General features: G+C 40.2%; 1 protein-coding gene across 2 annotated transcripts; it reads right to left on the bottom strand.

Moving 5' to 3' along the window:
- Positions 1–12,123: 12,123 nt before the first annotated feature.
- On the bottom strand, positions 12,124–16,929 carry isl1 (ISL LIM homeobox 1). Of its 2 annotated transcripts, none has more exons than XM_034169746.1 (6): positions 16,783–16,929; positions 16,411–16,600; positions 15,232–15,488; positions 14,482–14,765; positions 14,022–14,189; positions 12,124–12,793 (listed from the first exon to the last, which is right to left on the bottom strand). In XM_034169746.1, exons 1-6 carry the CDS (start codon positions 16,808–16,810, stop codon positions 12,680–12,682), a joined length of 1,041 nt encoding a protein of 346 aa, XP_034025637.1. In that variant the 5' UTR covers positions 16,811–16,929; the 3' UTR covers positions 12,124–12,679. The 2 variants fall into 2 exon arrangements, with proteins under 2 accessions (XP_034025637.1, XP_034025636.1); XM_034169745.1 differs by having other exon boundaries at positions 14,482–14,768; positions 16,783–16,928.
- Positions 16,930–19,493: the final 2,564 nt, after the last annotated feature.

The raw sequence follows: 19,493 nt of genomic DNA, 5'->3' as shown, positions 1-19,493 counted from the left end.
AATACTCACCTCATGAAATATTCATACCATTGAACTCATAAACATTCATTATTTGTATATTATTGTATTGTTCTGTTGTACTATTCCATTGTTCTACTGGCAATATCAAAAAAGGCAAAAAAAAACAAAAACGTATGATTTGTCACACTGCCTCCTCACACATTTCCAACCCAGTCTCACGGGGTGTTGTGATTCAGGAGCACAAAATATACATTAATCTATTGGTTCGTGATATTGTGACAAAAAGCGCCTCATTTTCGTCACGGCACCACAAATTCATTCTCATTCATTCCGTGATGACTGCATGAAATTAAAAGTGAAGGGGTGGGGGGTAGTTATGGTTAGGGTTGCGGGTAGGAGTAGTGAGTTAAAAACAAACCTGTCACGAAAATTTTACTAATTTTGCGACGGGAACATGAAAAAAAAAAACAAAAACGTGAGACCGGGCTGTGCATTTCAGATGAACTTCTGCGGATGAAGCTTTATGTACAAACCGGGACAGAAGCTGCTGTGGATCTGTCTTCAGAGTTTGTGGTACAGTCTTCAAACACTGACAGACCTCAACAGTTTTGATGGTAAAACATTTTCCTCTTTAAATATTCCACCACAGCACCTGCAGGATCTCTATGGAAACATCAAGAACGGGCCGAACCACTTAAAACTCTCCATCAGTTTGATGTGTCCTCGCATTTGTAGGACACTGTGGGGTCCAACGCACCTCATCCAACCATATCCAAGACAAACATCTTTCTCAATTTACCCTTCAGCTTCACTAAACACAATGTTTGAGGGTATAAACTGACTTGCTGTTGTGTGTGTGTGTGTGTGTGTGTGTGTGTGTGTGTGTGTGTGTGTGTGTGTGTGTGTGTTTTACTGAAATCAGCTGTTTTTATGTTGGAATTATTAATTCCTTATTTTAATGTTAACACAGGTAAGGTCTGGGATCCTGCGCTAGACTGTAAAAAGTTCTGAAAATTCTGTTGTTAAAAAATACTGTAAAAACATGCAAAAAGGAAAAAAGAAACTTGAAGGAAAGTGTAAATTTTACAGTTACTATTTGCAAAATAATAATAAAGGAGAATGGGCAGCCTTGAACTGGGGACAGTCAGTTCAGGAAGGAAGCACAATAACAGCTTGTGCCACTGTTCTGTCACAAGATGTGTTAGTCTGAAAATGTGTGGGTGCATCTCAAAAACTTAGCCTATTGTGAAAAAGTTATCTCTTTTTTTTTTTTTTTGTCAGACATTTCAGAAAGTGAAAATATTCAATCAATTCAATCAATTTTTTTTTTATATAGCGCCAAATCACAACAAACAGTTGCCCCAAGGCGCTTTATATTGTAAGGCAAGGCCATACAATAATGATGTAAAACCCCAACGGTCAAAACGACCCCCTGTGAGCAAGCACTTGGCTACAGTGGGAAGGAAAAACTCCCTTTTAACAGGAAGAAACCTCCAGCAGAACCAGGCTCAGGGAGGGGCAGTCTTCTGCTGGGACTGGTTGGGGCTGAGGGAGAGAACCAGGAAAAAGACATGCTGTGGAGGGGAGCAGAGATCGATCACTAATGAGTAATGTAATGTAATGTAATGAGTCTATACTGTAGACTCATTACATAAAAACAAAAATGTTTAAGGCTATTTATTTTAATAATTACAGCTTACAGGTAAAAAAAAATCTGAAAAAAAAGGATCTCAAAATATTTCATTTCAAGTCTGAGTAACTGACTACTTATCCAGTATACATACCATGAACACAAGAAGACACTCATTGACACCCCACAAAATGAAGGTAAACCACAGTAGGTTATTGCTGAAAAGGATGGCTGTTCTCTGAGCACGATATCAAAGCGTATTCTTGGAAAGTTGACTGAAAAGGAAAAGTGTGGTGGGAAAAGATGCACAAGCAACAGGTACAACTGCAGCCTTGAGAAGATTGTCAAATAAAGCATTCACAAACGTGGGGTGCTTCACAAGGAGTGGACTGAGGCTGGAGTCAGGGCACCAACAGCCACCGTGCACAGACATGTCCAGAACATGGGCTATAATTGATGCATTTCTAGCGTCAAGCTACTCCTGAACCAGAGACAATGCAAGAAGTGTATTACCTGGGCAAAGAAGAAAGTGCTTTTTCTTCTTTGCCCAGTAAGACCACTGCTCAGTGGTTCTCTTTTCAGATGAAACTTTGCATTTCATTTGGAAATCAAGGCACAGAATCCAAATTGCTTGAAATCCAGTATGACGTTTCACAGTCAGTGATGATTTGGGGTGTTGTGTTGTCTGCTTGGGTTCATCCACTGTGTTTGACAAAGTTCAAAGTCAATACAGCCATCAAATAGGAGCTTTTAGAGCAGTTCATGCTTCCATCTGCAGACAAGCTTTATAACGATGCTGATTTCCTTTTTGTCCTCTCAAGAGAAAGATGAGAGACATCAGACCCAACAATACAGACGAGCTGAAGGCTGCTATCAAATCAAGACTCTGAGCCACACTGCATTCACGCAGCAACTCCTGCAAACGAGCCCAGGCCAAGGAGAGTGCACAAATGTGCATACTTTTCAGAAGTTTGACGTTTCTGCATTTTTTTTTTTAACTAATCTTATAAAATATTTTTAGGTACACATTTCATTTAACCTTTTTTTTCATCTGTAGGCAATAATTAACAAAATTTTAATTTCAAAGGTACTTGAAACATTCAAATTTATATATAATGAGCCTTGATAGATAGATAGATAGATAGATAGATAGATAGATAGATAGATAGATCTGTGAAATGAAAACTGTGAAATCCGAGGAAAATTCACAGGGGGTCTGCCCCCCCGAGGAGCCGGGGTCTAGGGCCTTGTGGGGCTCCAGAAACCAAATTAAATTATCTTCTACTGATACATTTTCAACATCTCCTGGAAGAACAAATCTCAAAATTAGTGCATATTTAAATGATCCTAGATTCAACCTTTCATTTGAACCATCAATGATCATGTTGAAATAACAGAATATGACGAAGTAGGACCTGGAATGATTTTCCTTTTAATTGTAAACCAAATTATGCATTAACTCAGAACAATTAAACTACATGAAATTCATGAAGACTGAAAAGACTGTTAAAGTATTTCAAAAACCACAGCTAAAGATTGTAGAATATTTTAAAAATCAAGGTAAAATATCAATAACATACCTTATAGTAAAAAGCCACAAATTCTTGTGTAAATTCCTGTAAATCCACTCAAAGCCACAATGTCTTTTTTCCCATGAAAAAAGTCTACATTAATAAAAACTAATTTACATTGTTGTGTAAATTCATGTAGCCTAAATTCATTCAACGCCACAATCTCTTTTTTTTTCAATGAAAGAATGAAAGAAAGTCTAGATTAACGAAAGAAAAAAAGGCACATAATCTTTTCTGAAATTCTGTTTGAACAGCACAATGTTTATTTTCCAGAGAGAGAGAAAAATTCTTACCAGTTCGCTTTTCCCGTTTATCTTTCAGGTGTGTTAATGAAGCCAGCAACAGTTCCACTGATTCTTGTCCTTATCACACTTTTTCAAACCGTCTTTCTCACCATCTTCGCTCTGTCTGATGTCGCTCTGTGACACAGACATGCTGCAAATTCTTCTTTTAAAAACTTGAAAGTTCTAAAAGTGTGCGATGTCCACATGCTACATTTAGCTAAGCTTCTCACAGGAGCCACACAGTGTCACCACAGCAACCAACCAGTCCCACTTTACGACAACTGTTGTAACAGCCAGGCTCTGAGTGGCATTTATTCTCCTCAAAATCCTGCGGATCTGAGGAAACTGGCTTCTATCTGTAACACACAGATCAGTGTCTGCGGACTTATAAATCTTGCATGATGTCATAAAAAACAAGAACGCTTTGCGATAAGCATTTTAAAAACTCAGTAACGATCACGATTAAAGAGTACAACACTAACACCCCCACCCCCCTCCCCATGATGAAATCCGCGGAATCCCACGGATCCGTGGAGTTTTCACAGCCCTGATAGATAGATAGATAGATAGATAGATAGATAGATAGATAGATAGATAGATAGATAGATAGATAGATAGATAGATAGATACACTCAACAAAAATATAAACGCAACACTTTTGGTTTTGCTCCCATTTTGTATGAGATGAACTCAAAGATCTAAAACTTTTTCCACATACACAATATCACCATTTCCCTCAAATATTGTTCACAAACCAGTCTAAATCTGTGATAGTGAGCACTTCTCCTTTGCTGAGATAATCCATCCCACCTCACAGGTGTGCCATATCAAGATGCTGATTAGACACGATTAGTGCACAGGTGTGCCTTAGACTGCCCACAATAAAAGGCCATTCTGAAAGGTGCAGTTTTATCACACAGCACAATGCCACAGATGTCACAAGATTTGAGGGAGCGTGCAATTGGCATGCTGACAGCAGGAATGTCAACCAGAGCTGTTGCTCGTGTATTGAATGTTCATTTCTCTACCATAAGCCGTCTCCAAAGGCATTTCAGAGAATTTGGCAGTACATCCAACCAGCCTCACAACCGCAGACCACGTGTAACCACACCAGCCCAGGACCTCCACATCCAGCATGTTCACCTCCAAGATCGTCTGAGACCAGCCACTCGGACAGCTGCTGAAACAATCGGTTTGCATAACCAAAGAATTTCTGCACAAACTGTCAGAAACCGTCTCAGGGAAGCTCATCTGCATGCTCGTCGTCCTCATTGGGGTCTCGACCTGACTCCAGTTCGTCATCGCAACTTCGCACAGCCATTGAAGAGGAGTGGACCAACATTCCACAGGCCACAATTGACAACCTGATCAACTCTATGCGAAGCAGATGTGTTGCACTGCATGAGGCAAATGGTGGTCACACCAGATACTGACTGGTATCCCCCCCCAATAAAACAAAACTGCACCTTTCAGAGTGGCCTTTTATTGTGGACAGTCTAAGGCACACCTGTGCACTAATCATGGTGTCTAATCAGCATCTTGATATGGCACACCTGTGAGGTGGGATGGATTATCTCAGCAAAGGAGAAGTGCTCACTATCACAGATTTAGACTGGTTTGTGAACAATATTTGAGGGAAATGGTGATATTGTGTATGTGGAAAAAGTTTTAGATCTTTGAGTTCATCTCATACAAAATGGGAGCAAAACCAAAAGTGTTGCGTTTATATTTTTGTTGAGTATAGATAGATAGATAGATAGATAGATAGATAGAAAGAACTTTATTGACTCTTTGGGCAAAGCCCCTCAGGGAAATTAAGGTTCCATCAGCACCGATAAAAAAAAGACTGTACACAATAGTAAAAACCACTACAATGTCTAAAAGTTCCACTTTCATTATATTCTTTTTTTTTAATGCACCTGTAATGAACTGCAAAATATGATTTAGCCTACTGATATATAGCCTACTCGATTGTAAACACACATGGGCATTCCCATGTGACTCATGTTATAGTTTTTGGTCACTTTTCAAGATTTTTTGTTGTGACCCTCCCACACATATACATTTTTAGACACCAAGTCTTGCATGCATGTGCCGGTTGACACAAGGTGTGAAATGATATAAACCAGGGGTGGCCAAGTTCGGTCCTCGAGAGCCACATTCCTGACACTCTTAGTTGTCTCCCTGCTCCAACACACCTGAATCCAATAAAAAACTCGTTAGCAGACTTTTAATGAGCCTTTTAATTTTTGAGCCTTTTTAGCCTTTTTAGCCTTTTGAGCCTTTTTAGCAGCCTTTTAATGAGCCTATATATATATATATATATATATATATATATATATATACAAGACTAGCAAGAAGGACAACAAGGTCATGGGATCACTTCCCACCTGGTCCTTTTTGTGTGGAGTTTCCATGTACTCCCTGTGTTCACATGGGTTCACTCATGGTGGTATGGCGTCCTCCCACTTCCAAAGACATGTAGGTAAATGAACTGGTGACTGTAAATTGACCGTAGGTGTCCATGCAAGTGTGAGTGAGTTTGTCTGTCTGTGTGTGGCCTTGTGACAGCACTAAGAAACCTGTATACTCGATCATGCTTACTGAAGCGCACCAAAAAGCCATAAAGTTAAGTTGCAGGACTCCTCAACCCTACCCACCATTCAGTCCATCCAATCACTGAACAGTAGGAGTGGGCAGATCAATCTAAATATTGACAGTATTGATACTAATTTTGGTTTTGCTGTCAGATTTGTACAAACGTGGTGGAATTTATTTTTCGGTTTCTCTCATCTACATTCAGTGCATTGCTCATTTCATCAAAAAGTTGACATGTCAGTGCAAATACCACTTCTCCTCCTCCCTGACCTCTCCCACTCCCTCCTCACTGAAATGGTCCTAAAACTCTGTACACTTTAGCATGTTGATATTGCATATTGATGTATTCACCTAAAATATCATGACACACCACTCTCCCATATCGGTATCGGTGTCATATCAATATCAGTATCACTATCGCGTGTATTTACTTGTTATAGAATAAATACCAAATTTTGCAGTACTACACACCCATGCTGACCAGAACAGGAGCCATAAAATGCCTCTGACAAGCAGTAGCATCCACTGGGAGGACGTGACTTTGTCTCCACTTCACACAGAATTCACTGTTGCCGTGTATAAGTCGGCTATGATGATCAAGTTACAGGGAATTGTCACTATATTCCAGAGAACAGTCCCATCAGTGAAATCAAACACTTTGTGAAAATCAGCGTAGGTTGCAAAGAAGCACTGCTGATATTTCATATTGCTGGTTCACCATCGGGGGTATGAAGCCAGACTGTTCCCGTCACTGAACAGTAAGTATCTGCTACCAAATCCTGTTAAGAATAATCTTTGCAGGTGCCTTTAACAGTACAGAGAGCAGTGTCATTCCCCTGCGGGTGTTGTAATCCAGGTGGTCACTATTTCCTTTCCATGGAAAGGCGTGTCTTTTCTTTAAATCCAATGATGACACCTCGCCATGGGCGCAATTTGGTGGGGGATAGGGGGACATGTCCCCCTCCCCACCTTTTCAACCAGGGGAACAGAATATGGTATGTCCCCCCCCCCCCCCACCTTCTGACATATATGTGTGTACTTGAAACATGCTATGCCAGTCTTATGTGCAAACCATGTCAGAATAGTATCTTTGTATCTGCAAGTTTGTATTTTTAGCAGCATTGACTTGTTTAAAACACCTGTTTCTTGTTTGTCACATTCGGAATTTTCTGGGACTGCATTTGCCCAGATTTGAAACCAAAAATAGCTGCCTCTAGGGACTAGTGTCTACACATAAGTATCAATGGACCATATGCTAATTTACTAAATTCTGAAAGTTAGAAAAGAAAATCAGAAAAGCTATCTGGGACCTCAGAAAGCCCATCTGCAATTATTGCTTGATCTCCAAAATCAGTCTATGCAAGCGAAATTATGTTCAGTATGAGTGTTGTCATTAGTGCCACTTCGTAAATTAAATTCATGATAAGTAATTTATCCTAAACTTATGATCTGTTGTTTCTTCAAACTTATGCAAAAACAAATCTTGAGAAAAAAAATACAGTATGCGATAGTTAATAATTATTAAGAGCCTGTTCTTTCATATTTATGAATACATTTTACCACATTGCAGTTGTTTTAATGAAAACTCAACCTATCATTCTTTTTGAGTTCTACACATGTGGTAATACCTTATTTACACCAGGATGTTAATAAAATCAGTGCTGGCTATTCTCAGAATAAAGTACTTATATCCACAGTTTCAAATTGTATAATTCAAATGGTGTCCACTTTATGGTCTTCTCAAAACATTAAAATTAATGTTCTGGATGCTCAGAATGCATCTGAGCTTATCTAGAAACCACTGGCTTCTGAGGGGCTAAAGCAGCCCCCAGATGCCCAGCCTATGGGCTTCGGCCCTGCGGGCCTCGCACTTTATCCCCCCAAATTTCTAGTTCTAAATTGCGCCCTTGCACCTCGCTCCCAGATTCAGACGTGGATTAATTACAATGCCAGGAAAACAGCATCTCCAGCTGAAGCATGCATTGCTGCAGCATGTTGTGTTTTAGCTGTTTTATTCCCTTTGTGATCTCCCTGAGATGTGATGATTCACAGCTGACCCAAGAATCAGCCAGCAGATCCCTGAAACTGGAGATATCCAACATCCCACCAGGAGGATCAGCCTTAAACAACAACGTATCCGACCCAATGTGACAGTACGGCAGCGGCATCTGTCAGGAATTTGTGTTGCATCTAAACTTTTTTTGGACAGTTCGTCTACTAGTTTGCAAATTCTTTGAAGCTAACAAATAAAGGAATGTATTTTCCTGTAAACTGTCTTACATGACAAAGTAGTCTAATGATGTCCCAACAATTTGCAAATACAATTACAAATCAGTTCCTTACAATTCACCTGCCAAACACACAGCACTGCTGTTGTTCCACATTTGTCTTGTGCATGTCTGTTTTGCTTTTAATTTTTAAAATTCATGCAGTTTTTTGTTGAATTTTAAAAGCTAATTCACATTCTTGTGTGTGGTTGTCAGCGCCTGGTTTAAAGTTGCCAGCGTAGTGGTGCAGTGGTTCATGCTGGGATCGGGTCTGTGTCATGCAGTCCACAGACCTTCTGATTAATGCTTGTTCCAAACATCCAGGTGTCTCTCGCTTGTGGTCGAAGCTTCAGGATGTCACGCTCGACTGGATGAATGAGTACAGAAGAACATCAGATTATAAATTCACAAAAAAGCAGGCAAAAACACTGCAGATGTTTCAACAAAACTACGATTCTTTCATTGATTCAGGTCAATCTATCAGAGCACCTCACGGACCAACGTGTCGCTTCACTTTGTTCAAACAAACACGTGAAATTTGGTTAATTTTTGTGAAACTTCTGAATTTAAACTAACAGATCTTTGTGAATGTGATGGATGTTTTCTCAGTAAATTGCACATCCTTAATATCTTTGTTGCCTTTATCTCATCACAGCTTAAACAATGCATTCAGCGTGTTGATGTTTCCCGTCAATATGGAAAAAAAATTAAAAATTTCATGCCTTCCTGAGTGCAAAAGAAGAGTTAAAAGAGATCAAATTTTATCTGATCGCTGTTCCATACAGTCTATTTGGACATTGACACAATTCTTGTAATTTTGCCTCTGTACATCACCACAATATAGTTTAAATTAATCTATCAAGTTATTCTTGTAGTTTCAACTTTCAGATTTAGCTCAATTGATTTAACAAAAATATCAAAATAGTCATTATAATTTATGGCCATTTACACATCATCTTTCCAATGTCAGTAATTGATCACACTAAATAGAAGGGTTATTTTTAATACAGATCATCATTTTACAGCCATTTAAGTCAATGAATAGGTTTTAAACTGGCTTCACCTCAGTTATGAAGAAATTCAAACAATACGGTACACCATGTAAATCCCGCTGGAGTATGAACTTCTCCAAAACTGAGTGACCGTGCAAGGAGACGAGCAAAGAAAGCCACCAACCAAGACACCCAGACAACTCCGAGGGAGTTATAAACTGTATAAAATGTGCATAGTCCAAGTTTTGCCACGCTACAGCTTCATGGTGGAGAGACAAAGACAAATGATGATTTTGTCCAACAATTTTGTCTTTACATTGAATTTGTCCAGTTACTTATGGCTTTTGGAAATGGAGGGAATGTGTATTAAAATGGTTGTAAATCCCACTCTAAGAAATAAAACGTTGAATTTAACTGATAAAGTTAAGGTAACTTTTTCCACATAACACTGTCAATTAAGTGCAAAACAGTACTGTAGTTGAAATTAATTAAATCAAAGGAAAAATTATTACTTAAATCCCTAAAATTAACAATTACAAGAATATTGAAAATAATAGTATTAATTACATTTAACACCCTGTGTTTCATTAGAGTGTAAACTGTTAATGGATTATTTTTGTTCAAAACCTTGAATTCCAATTGAAAGTCTACAATACAAGCATGGTGTGTGTGTGTGTGTGTGTGTGTGTGTGTGTGTGTGTGTGTGTGTGTGTGTGTGTGTGTGTGTGTGTGTGTGTGTGTGTGTGTGTGTGTGTGTGTGTGTGTGTGTGTGTGTGTTTCTTCTTTTTCTTCCATGTCCACTTTGTCCTTGTGGTGTGTAAAGCCAAAATTTAAAAACTGTAACACTGTCCAAATACTTATGGACCTGATTACATGTTTTAATGGTTTTGTGGGCAGAACGGCACATGAAAAATAATTTTCTCTGACTTTTTTCCAGATGTAGTTGTTGCTGTTAATAATAATAATTATTATTATTATTATCATTATTATTATTATTACTATTGTTATTTATGATGATTTTCTTTTGGTTTAATTTTCTTGCAAATGAAACATTTATCAATGGTTGTAACTGAAAGATGACAAGAATTGACAGACATGCTTCAGATGTTCAGTCAGGACTCACATCACTGAGGGAATATGTTCACTGACAACTGAGGAGTCAAAAACCAGCAGGACCAGAATCAGTTTTCTGACAGGAAAAAAACTGCTTGTAAAGCAGCCACTGAAACGCGGGCTGATTTTGAATCTTCTTCAAGACTCAGAAACTCCTATCGCTTACTTGAGCAGCTACGCCACACCACACCTCGCTAATCAGAACATCATAACGGGATGATTGTATCAGCTGAGGTGTTGTTGCTGAATGCCAGCGACTCCAAAAACATTTATTCTATGGAGAGAATTAAAAAAAAAAGTTTGATGATAGAAAGCAACATCTGTCAGTGCCGTGTGAGACCAACAACACAACATCAGAGCACCTTTAGTCTGATCTCTGCCGATCGCGAAACACTCCCGGACCAACATCACCAGCAAAAGACAAACTGCTGCAAGAGACCAACTGAGAGAAACTGTGGGTGACGCCTATCCTGCAGAACTCAGGGGAAAAAAACTATTGTGGGGGGGCAGGTCAGTCCTGCTAGACATTATTCCGGTCAGTTTGAAACTGTGTATGTGTTGGGGGGGGGGGGGGGGTGTCAGGTTGGTTCTGCTGGTGGCAGGTCCAAACTGTGGAGTGATGTCATTTATGTGGGACATGGGTCCAAGATGTTGAAGGGTCAGGTCAGTCCTGTAGGACAAAGGTCCAAACTACAGGGATGTCAGGTCAGTCCTGTTGGACACAGGTCCAAAATGCAGGGAGCTCAGGATGGTCCTGTTGGACATGGGTAAAAACTACAAGAATCTTAGGTCAGTCCTGTTGGACATAAGTCCAAAATGCAGGGAGGTCAGGATGGTCCTGTTGGACACGGGTTCAAACTACAAGGATCTTAGGTCAGTCCTGTTGGACACAAGTCCAAAATGCAGGTTGGTCAGGATGATCCTGTTGGACACGGGTTCAAACTACAAGGATCTTAGGTCAGTCCTGTTGGACACAAGTCCAAAATGCAGGGAGGTCAGGATGATCCTGTTGGACACAGGTCCAAACCACAGGGATCTTAGGTCAGTCCTGTTGGACACAAGTCCAAAATGCAGGGAGGTCAGGATGGTCCTGCTGGACACAGGTCCAAGTTATGTGAGGAAGGATGTCAATCGGCCCCTTCAATGTCATGAAAAACAAGTTCCTCTTTGCACATAAGGTCATCAGCCATAAACTGTCTAAATGTACATTTATGGTTTTTGGTCACAAAAAGGAACTGCTGTCTCAACAACAACAAAGATTTTTTTTAAGTTATTTCAACTCATATTTCAACTTTCAACTGAGTTAATGCCACAAGGCAATGTAAAAAAAAAAAAACATATGCAAATTGTTACATCACTTTTTCTAGTTGAGACAGCGTCTCTTTTTTTAGAATGTGCAGCCGTAATATTAACAATAATATTAATAATAATAAATATTTAAAAAGTGGGATAATTAAAAACAGTCTCAATATCCTTTGAGTAAGAATTCAGAATAAAGTCTGAAACATAGTTGTTTTGAAATTCGGGTCACATGGAACTGGGTCTGTACTTGAATTAGTTTAAAACATAATTTAAGAATTTTAGAGAATTTTTTTTAAATAAATAATAAACAAATAAAAAGATAGACAGTATGATCCTGTCACTCTTCCATTACAATAAATCAATAAAAATCACCACATTGTGACATAAAATACACGGACCAGAGTCTTTTTGTTAGTTTTTACTTCACTTAAGAAAAATTACACAAAAGGTGGCAAATTTGTCAACAATAAATAATAAATAATTTTTGTTGCATGGGAAAAAAAACAGAACCTCTCGTCAGGCTGACGCTATTTGAACTCATTATTAATTATGCACATCTTTGGGAAAGAAAACAAAACGCTGTGGACGGACACACGCACGCCCCGCGTGTGCACAACAGAGGTATACCTGGTTCGAAATGCTTCGTTTGGGCCGCGAACAAAAGACACTGCTGTCCCCGTCACGCGCTCACACATGACACGATGAGGTGCGTGGATCGAACTCAGAACGTCACCTGCTGGACTTTCAGCTCCTCCCAATGTTCGGATTGGTTCTTACGGGTCCGTTATTCGGTCCGGTTCAGTTCTTCAGGTTTGGCAAAAACTGGAATCAGGCGCGTGTACGGCTGCAGCAGCCGTGACGCACGCGGGCGGTGTCTGTAGTAAAATCCCATGATTGTCTTCACAGTGTCAAAATCCAACCAGGGGGGGGGGGGGGGGGTCGTGTGGACGGCGGGTCTGGATCAGGCCTCGATGGGACTCGACATGCTGTTCGGCGTGTCCGGCAGCTGTGACGACATGGACGCGACCTCACTGCCCGTCGAGTTGGAACCGGGACCCCCCTCCGAGAAAGACACCTGCGGGACAGAACGGGGTCAGTGCTTGTGTGTGTCTGTGGCTTCCGAAGGACATGTCCCCCGTCATTACGAGACATTCCTTAATGAGCTTTCGCGATGGCGTCAGTTAAAATGGAAAAGCGCTCAATTAAAAAAAGAACAGCGCACCTGCGTGATGTCATAAAGTTCTTCACCGTGATATTAAAGGAGGTGATTTGGACTCGGACTGATGTGGTCTCTGACTCAAAGACAAAACTGCTTTAACGGGTTATATAGCGTGAGTCCATAACCCCGCCCTCCTCTGCCAGAGGTTAGAAAACAACCTTACTTATTTGCTGAATAAAAATAAATAAATAAACTAATGACGTTGGAACCTTGTGCGTGTTCACATGACAAATAAAACAAATAATAATAAATAATAATAATAATAATAATAATAATAATTTGAAACGTTTATTTAAATGGTTTGTCAGAGCGCGCGCACGCTTTAATGCGTCACATGTCACTTTGGGACATGATCAAAGAATAGGAGTGAGTGCTTTTATAAACATTTTTGCGGCCTTACTGGGTGATGATCTCAGTAATGACAGAAATAATGTGCACACGAAGGGCGCGCGCCATCATGTAATGTTTCAAAGATTACACTGAAAATAAAACTTTACAATTAACAGTTTTTGTGTCAGAGGGAATCAAACCAGTGACACGTGAGTAAAAAAATAAAAATAAAAAAAAAACACACAAATGGAAGCACCTGTCCGTTCACTAACCGGTCACAGGTTCGATTCCTGTCTTTTAGTCTTTGTGGATGGAGACTGTGCGCTCGCGAGCAGTGACAGCGCGGCGCTTTGATGTAAAACACAGCTGACAGGAAATGAACACAACACAATGTTTAAAGTCACTCCGAATTAACATGTTGAAAAGTCCAATTTGTTTGTTTTTTTCATTGATAAATCTCTGCGAATGTCCTCTGCGGGTTTCTTTTTGCACAATTTCACCACTGCGACAACCAATCCAAGAATAAAAGACAACTATGAATAAACTGGTACATACAGATCAATAAATGAGTCAATAAATTAATCTATAAAGTGATAAATGAATCATTAAAAAAAAAAATTAACCAAATTAATAATCTGCAAACGTGAATACACAAATCAGCAAATTATGATAAATTAATTGCTCATCGAATTATAATAAATGGATAAAAAAAAACAGTCAGAGGAAAGGGGATAAATAAGTGGACGAGACGTACCAGTTGCTGGAAGGCCGGCTGTTCGATGTCGCTCTGCAGGGCGAAGTCACTCAGAACCTTCCAGGGCGGCTGGTAGCTCTGGACCTCCACCGGGTTCGCCTGAATCCCGCCGTCGTGCCGTTCTGGACTGGCCGCCACCATCGGGGTCCCCGTCATTCCCTGGATGTTCTGAAACAGGACGCGTCCAGGTCAGAACCCTCGTGGAGGAGGACGAACTCAGTCCGTCAGTCAATAAAACACAACCGTGCTGTGGACCCCGCAGGACTTTTAAACCGGTTTTAGGGCTCAGGACGCGACTGACTACAGTCTGGACGTTCTTGTGCACGCGGTCCAAACGGCACAGGTTCTGTTCATCTAAGAGCACAGACTTTTTTTTCTTAGGAACAGATATGAGGCAGTATGAGCGGTTTAAGGTTGGGGTTCGGTCGGGGTCCTGGTCCGGATCGGATCGTCTTCTTACCGTCTTGTCGTTGGGCTGCTGTTGCTGCAGCTGCTTCATCAGCAGGCTGCGCTTCTTGTCCTTGCACCGTTTATTCTGGAACCAGACCCGGATGACCCGCGGGCTCAGACCCGTCATCTCCACCAGCTGCTCCTTCATCAGCGCGTCGGGTCTCGGGTTCGCGTTGTAACAGGTCCGCAGCGTGTGCAGCTGCTTCTCGTTCAGAACCGTCCGGACCCGGGTCGTCTTCTCCGGCTGCTTGTGGACGTGAGGCCGCAGAGCGGGTTGCCGGGCCGAGATTGGTTCTGCTGTAAAAAAAAAAAAAAAAAAAAAACCAGGACGGGAAGAGGGTCAGTCAAAAAAAAAAAAAAAAAACAGACCAGGATTAAGGGACAGGATGTGACAGGCCGAACCTGGGTTTGTCTGAAAGACCAGATCCGGAGCGCAGCGGTGTATGAATCTGGTTTAAATCCCACCAGGGGCCTTGTTGCGCGTGAGGAAAGAGGATTAAACTGTGATCCAGATGGAACGAACATGTCAGCGAACCGGACTGTTCGAATCCAGAAACATTCTCCTGTGATTAAGCGGGTTGGTGACGTCACCTGACAGCACTGACGTCAAAAACAAACATGAACTTGTTCTGTTTTAGCTGGAACGACTTTAAAGTTACTTCAGCACGTGACATTAAAGTCAGGACAGAGCTGCTCCGTTGACATCATCAGAACCCAGGTGTGCGCCCGCGTGTGCGTGGTGGCCTTTTTTTGGATTTACCTGCCATCTGCAGCGGTCTGGCGGGATGCAGGGGGCTGAGCGGGTCCGAACCCAGGCTGGCCCGCTCCACCACGTCGTGGTCGGCCCGGCAGAAGAGGCCGTCCTCGCGCAGGGCGAACTCGTCCCCCGGGATGAGCTGCCGGCTGCAGGCCACGCAGCGGAAACACTCGATGTGGTAGACTTTGGACCGAGCCCGCATCACGAAGTCATTTTTACTGAAGCCGATGTTACACTTAGCGCACTTAATGCCGTACAACCTGCACGCGCGCGCGCACACGCACACACACACACAGACACACAAACACGCCCAATGTTAGTGACACAGGCCACAAATTCACAAAATAAAACATCCACCAACAACATCGGCAATAAAAAAAATAAAAAATCATAATAAAGTAAATAAAAATCAAAAGTCATAATAAAAACAATCAATAACAACAAACAAAAAAGACAATCATACATAAATTAAGAAAACAACAATCATAACGCATAATAAACAGAAATGACAAACATAAACAAATATAACCTAAAAATAAACAAAAACGACAATGGTTAATAATGAACAAAACAATCATAGCATGAAACAATATTAATAATAATGATAATAATTAAATAAACAATTAAATTAAAAATATCAAATGAATAAATGAGAGCAATAAATACAAAACAATAACTTATAAAATAAAAGTAATAAACTAAAAATAACATCATTATGAATAAATAAATATCAGGAAATTGACTATATTTTTTTATGAGAAATAAGTTATTTTTTTAAACGCCAGTGTTTTTCAACAAACACTTTATGGTGATCAAAGATTCGCTTTTATGAAAATGTCCTTAACTGAAAAGTGCACTTTTGTAATTTTACCAACAATACTTTGAACAGTTATTATTATTACTATTATTGTTGTTGTTATTGTTGTTGTCATTAGTAATAATTACACATCAGCGTGTTATTTTGTCCATTTTAATTATTTTTCTTTTCAGCGCAGCCAAAATCGGAATCGTTTAATAATTACTGAACAACTGAACAATATCAGCATCGATCCGCGAGTCTCGGCTGTGACTTTCTTTCCATCGATACAAAAAAAGAAAAAAAAAGTGTCCAAGTTTTGACGCTGAACGGTTCCAGTACCAGGGTGAGACGCTGCTCCGGCCAGTTCGGCCCGGCCGTCATACCTGATGTAGTCCCGTTTGCAGTAGGTCTTCCCGTCCCGGACGAAGCACGTGCAGGACTCGTCCAGATACTGGCTGCACTCGGCGCACTTCAGACAGGCTGCGTGCCACTCCAGGTCCGGAGAGACCCGCAGGATGTACTGGTCGTGGATCTGATTCCCGCAGCCCACGCACAACGATACCAGCCGCTTCTCTGCACCACGAAAGCAAAAATAATAATAAAAAAATATTATTATTATTATTATTAGTTTTCATTATTGCTTTAAAGTTAGATGAATTTAAAGTCTATAAAGTGTGAAAATAAATTCGGATGAGTAAGATTGTTCAGTAAGTACGCTGAAGTGGATCGAGTCCAGAACCGCAGGACTTTCTTACTTTTCGGCGGGTCCCCCATGTCTCCCATGTCCACACAGTAAGGCGGTGTCCGGTCCACTGTCTCGGTGTGTCCTGTACCGGCTGCCGGACCGGGACTGAGCTGCCCGCTCCACAGTCAGTGCGTGCGTGTGTGCGTGTGTGTGCGGAGCTCGGATCCAGACGAGCGGCGGCGCTGACGCACCGCACCTCCTCCACGTCACCGACGCATGCTGCTGATTGGCTGTGCGCGCACACGCACGGACACGCAGCTATCATTTTGCTGCTTTGCTCTTTTTTTTTTCTTTTTTTTTTAAGACGTGGAGAAGATCAAAGTGAAGAACCGAACCGGTCCAAAGTCTGGCTGTGGAGGTTTTTCCCTGCGGAACACTTCAGACAGAAACAACTCAGAAGAAGTCTGAGCTCTCAAAGGATCGTTAATGTCGTTTTTATCTGAAATGTGCTTTTTAATCATCAAAACAAGGTCGTGCGTGTTTTAAAGCAGTGTGACAGTCAAGGCCCGCAGGACACGCGCACACAACACGCCCTCTTGTGTTCACAGCGATGGACTTTACAAACACACAACTGTTGTTGTTGATGATGACGATAATAATAATAATAGAAGAATGTTATTATTATTATTATTATTATTATTATTATTATTATTATAACAATAATAATAGTACTAGTAGTGATAGGGACAAATTATTCCAACATTAACAGTATTCCTCCTCCTCCTCTCCCTACTACTACTACTACTAATAATAATAGGTAATACATTTAAAAAAAAGAAATGACAAGCTATGATAAAAGTGGTGATGGGAGGTTTCATTCATTTATTACCCAGTTATTACCCTTTTACAGATAGTCTTTTTCACTTTTAAATCCATAAATGCTGTTCACGTTTTATTTTCAGAAACGTGCAGGATGGATAATCTAATTTAAATGATCTGTTTTCATTTAATTAATCTCATACAGGTTTAACTTCTTTTATAACAGGTTCGGTTTATTCCAGTGGTTTGTGATATTGTCACGAAAAGCGCCACATTTTCATAATGGGAGCATGAATTTATTCTAATACATTCCGTGACGGCTGCACGAAATTAAAAGTGAAAGGGGGTGGGGTGGGGGGCTGGGTTGGACTTTCCAGCAGTGAGGCTGAAGCTGCCTCTTGTTGTTACATTAAGGCGTCTTTCAGTGAAGAGTTGATTATGTCACAAAATGTTTTCTATGAGCTCATTTGCATTTATCAAGGTACAGTAATAAAACGTTTTTGGCACCTTTAAAATTTGATCGAATGTAGGCCAAATGTGTATTATTTATTTATTTATTTTTAATAGTGGACCAACAAAAATAAAATTTTAAATGGTCAATTTCACCACAACTCAAACGACTTTTTTTTAAATACATTTTTATCAAATAAATTAAATTGTCAAGTTGCAAGTGACATTAGAAAGCCTTAATTTGGTGTACTTGCTGGTACATGAAAATTCCAAAAGAGTTACACTTGATCACTCAACAATAAAATGATTGTAAGGACCCAAATAATGCAACATCAATTTTTGAAAATTTTCAGATCAACTAAAGAATAAAGAATAAAAAGCTTAGTGTGAATAAAAAGTCTGCAGGTCACAGAGCTTTCTCTTATCGTGTCCAGACTTAAGATGCACTTATTTTCCATTTCATACGGCTAGCTGACACAGTATGATACTATGCTTTTTACTCTCTTAATTCAGTTTATTAGGAAACGGTCACCTTAGTATTTCCTCTTTTTCTTGTTGCTTAATGCTGATAAATGATACTGTATTTGTTGTCTTTCTGATGTCTGATTGTTTTTTTTTTTCTCTCTCTCTGTTTAAGGTGTGGCTCCATCCAGAGTTGGGTGTGATGTCTGTTTTCTGTTCCTGTCCTGTGCACCGGCAACATTTCCTGCAATTTAGTTTTGTGAATTTTTCTGTAAATTGTGTTTGTAGCATGGCCCAAGCAGAGGTCACCCCTTTGAGTCTGGTCTGCTTGAGGTTTCTTCCTCAAATCATCAGAGGGAGTTTTTTCTTACCACTGTCGCCTGTGTGCTTGCTCTGGGGGTTGGTAAGGTTTGACCTTACTTGTGTGAAGCACCTTGAGGCAACTTTGTTGTGATTTGGCACTATATAAATGAAAATAAATTGAAATTGAAATAAAGAAATTTTCTCTTTTATCATGTAAAGGGGTAAACTGTGGATTAACATTTATTTTTATATGTATTGATTGATATTACTGGCAGTATGGAAGAGGATTTCTTTATTATGATTTTTGAACATTTCAGGCACTGTACTGTTCATATATATTTAAATTAATATCCTGGATTATTTCTGATCTGAAATAATAATCAGAATGGGATCTTTACATATTGATCAGAAGTGACTGTAATACAGTTAAATCAAATACAAGTCACAAGTTGCTGTATGTGTAAATAAACTTGTTCTTGTTCCCCTTTGACCATCTGTTTGTTCAGGGTCACCACAGCACATGTGGTCGATGTCATCATTGGGATTTGGCACAAGTTTAACACTGGATGCCACGAGTGACCAACTCCAATGCTATGTGGAGAAACCACGCACAGTTCCCAGCATTCCCAGTCTCCCAAACAGGTACTGATCAGGACCAATTTTGTTTCACTTGTCAGATCGTTTTGAGCAGCAGGGCTGCAGGCATTATAAAAAAAAATATGACAACCCACCTCCCCTATAATAAAT

This window comes from Thalassophryne amazonica, chromosome 5, assembly GCF_902500255.1.
Source record: "Thalassophryne amazonica chromosome 5, fThaAma1.1, whole genome shotgun sequence".
NCBI lineage: Eukaryota > Metazoa > Chordata > Actinopteri > Batrachoidiformes > Batrachoididae > Thalassophryne > Thalassophryne amazonica.
This window is presented reverse-complemented; position numbering and strand designations above follow the sequence as displayed.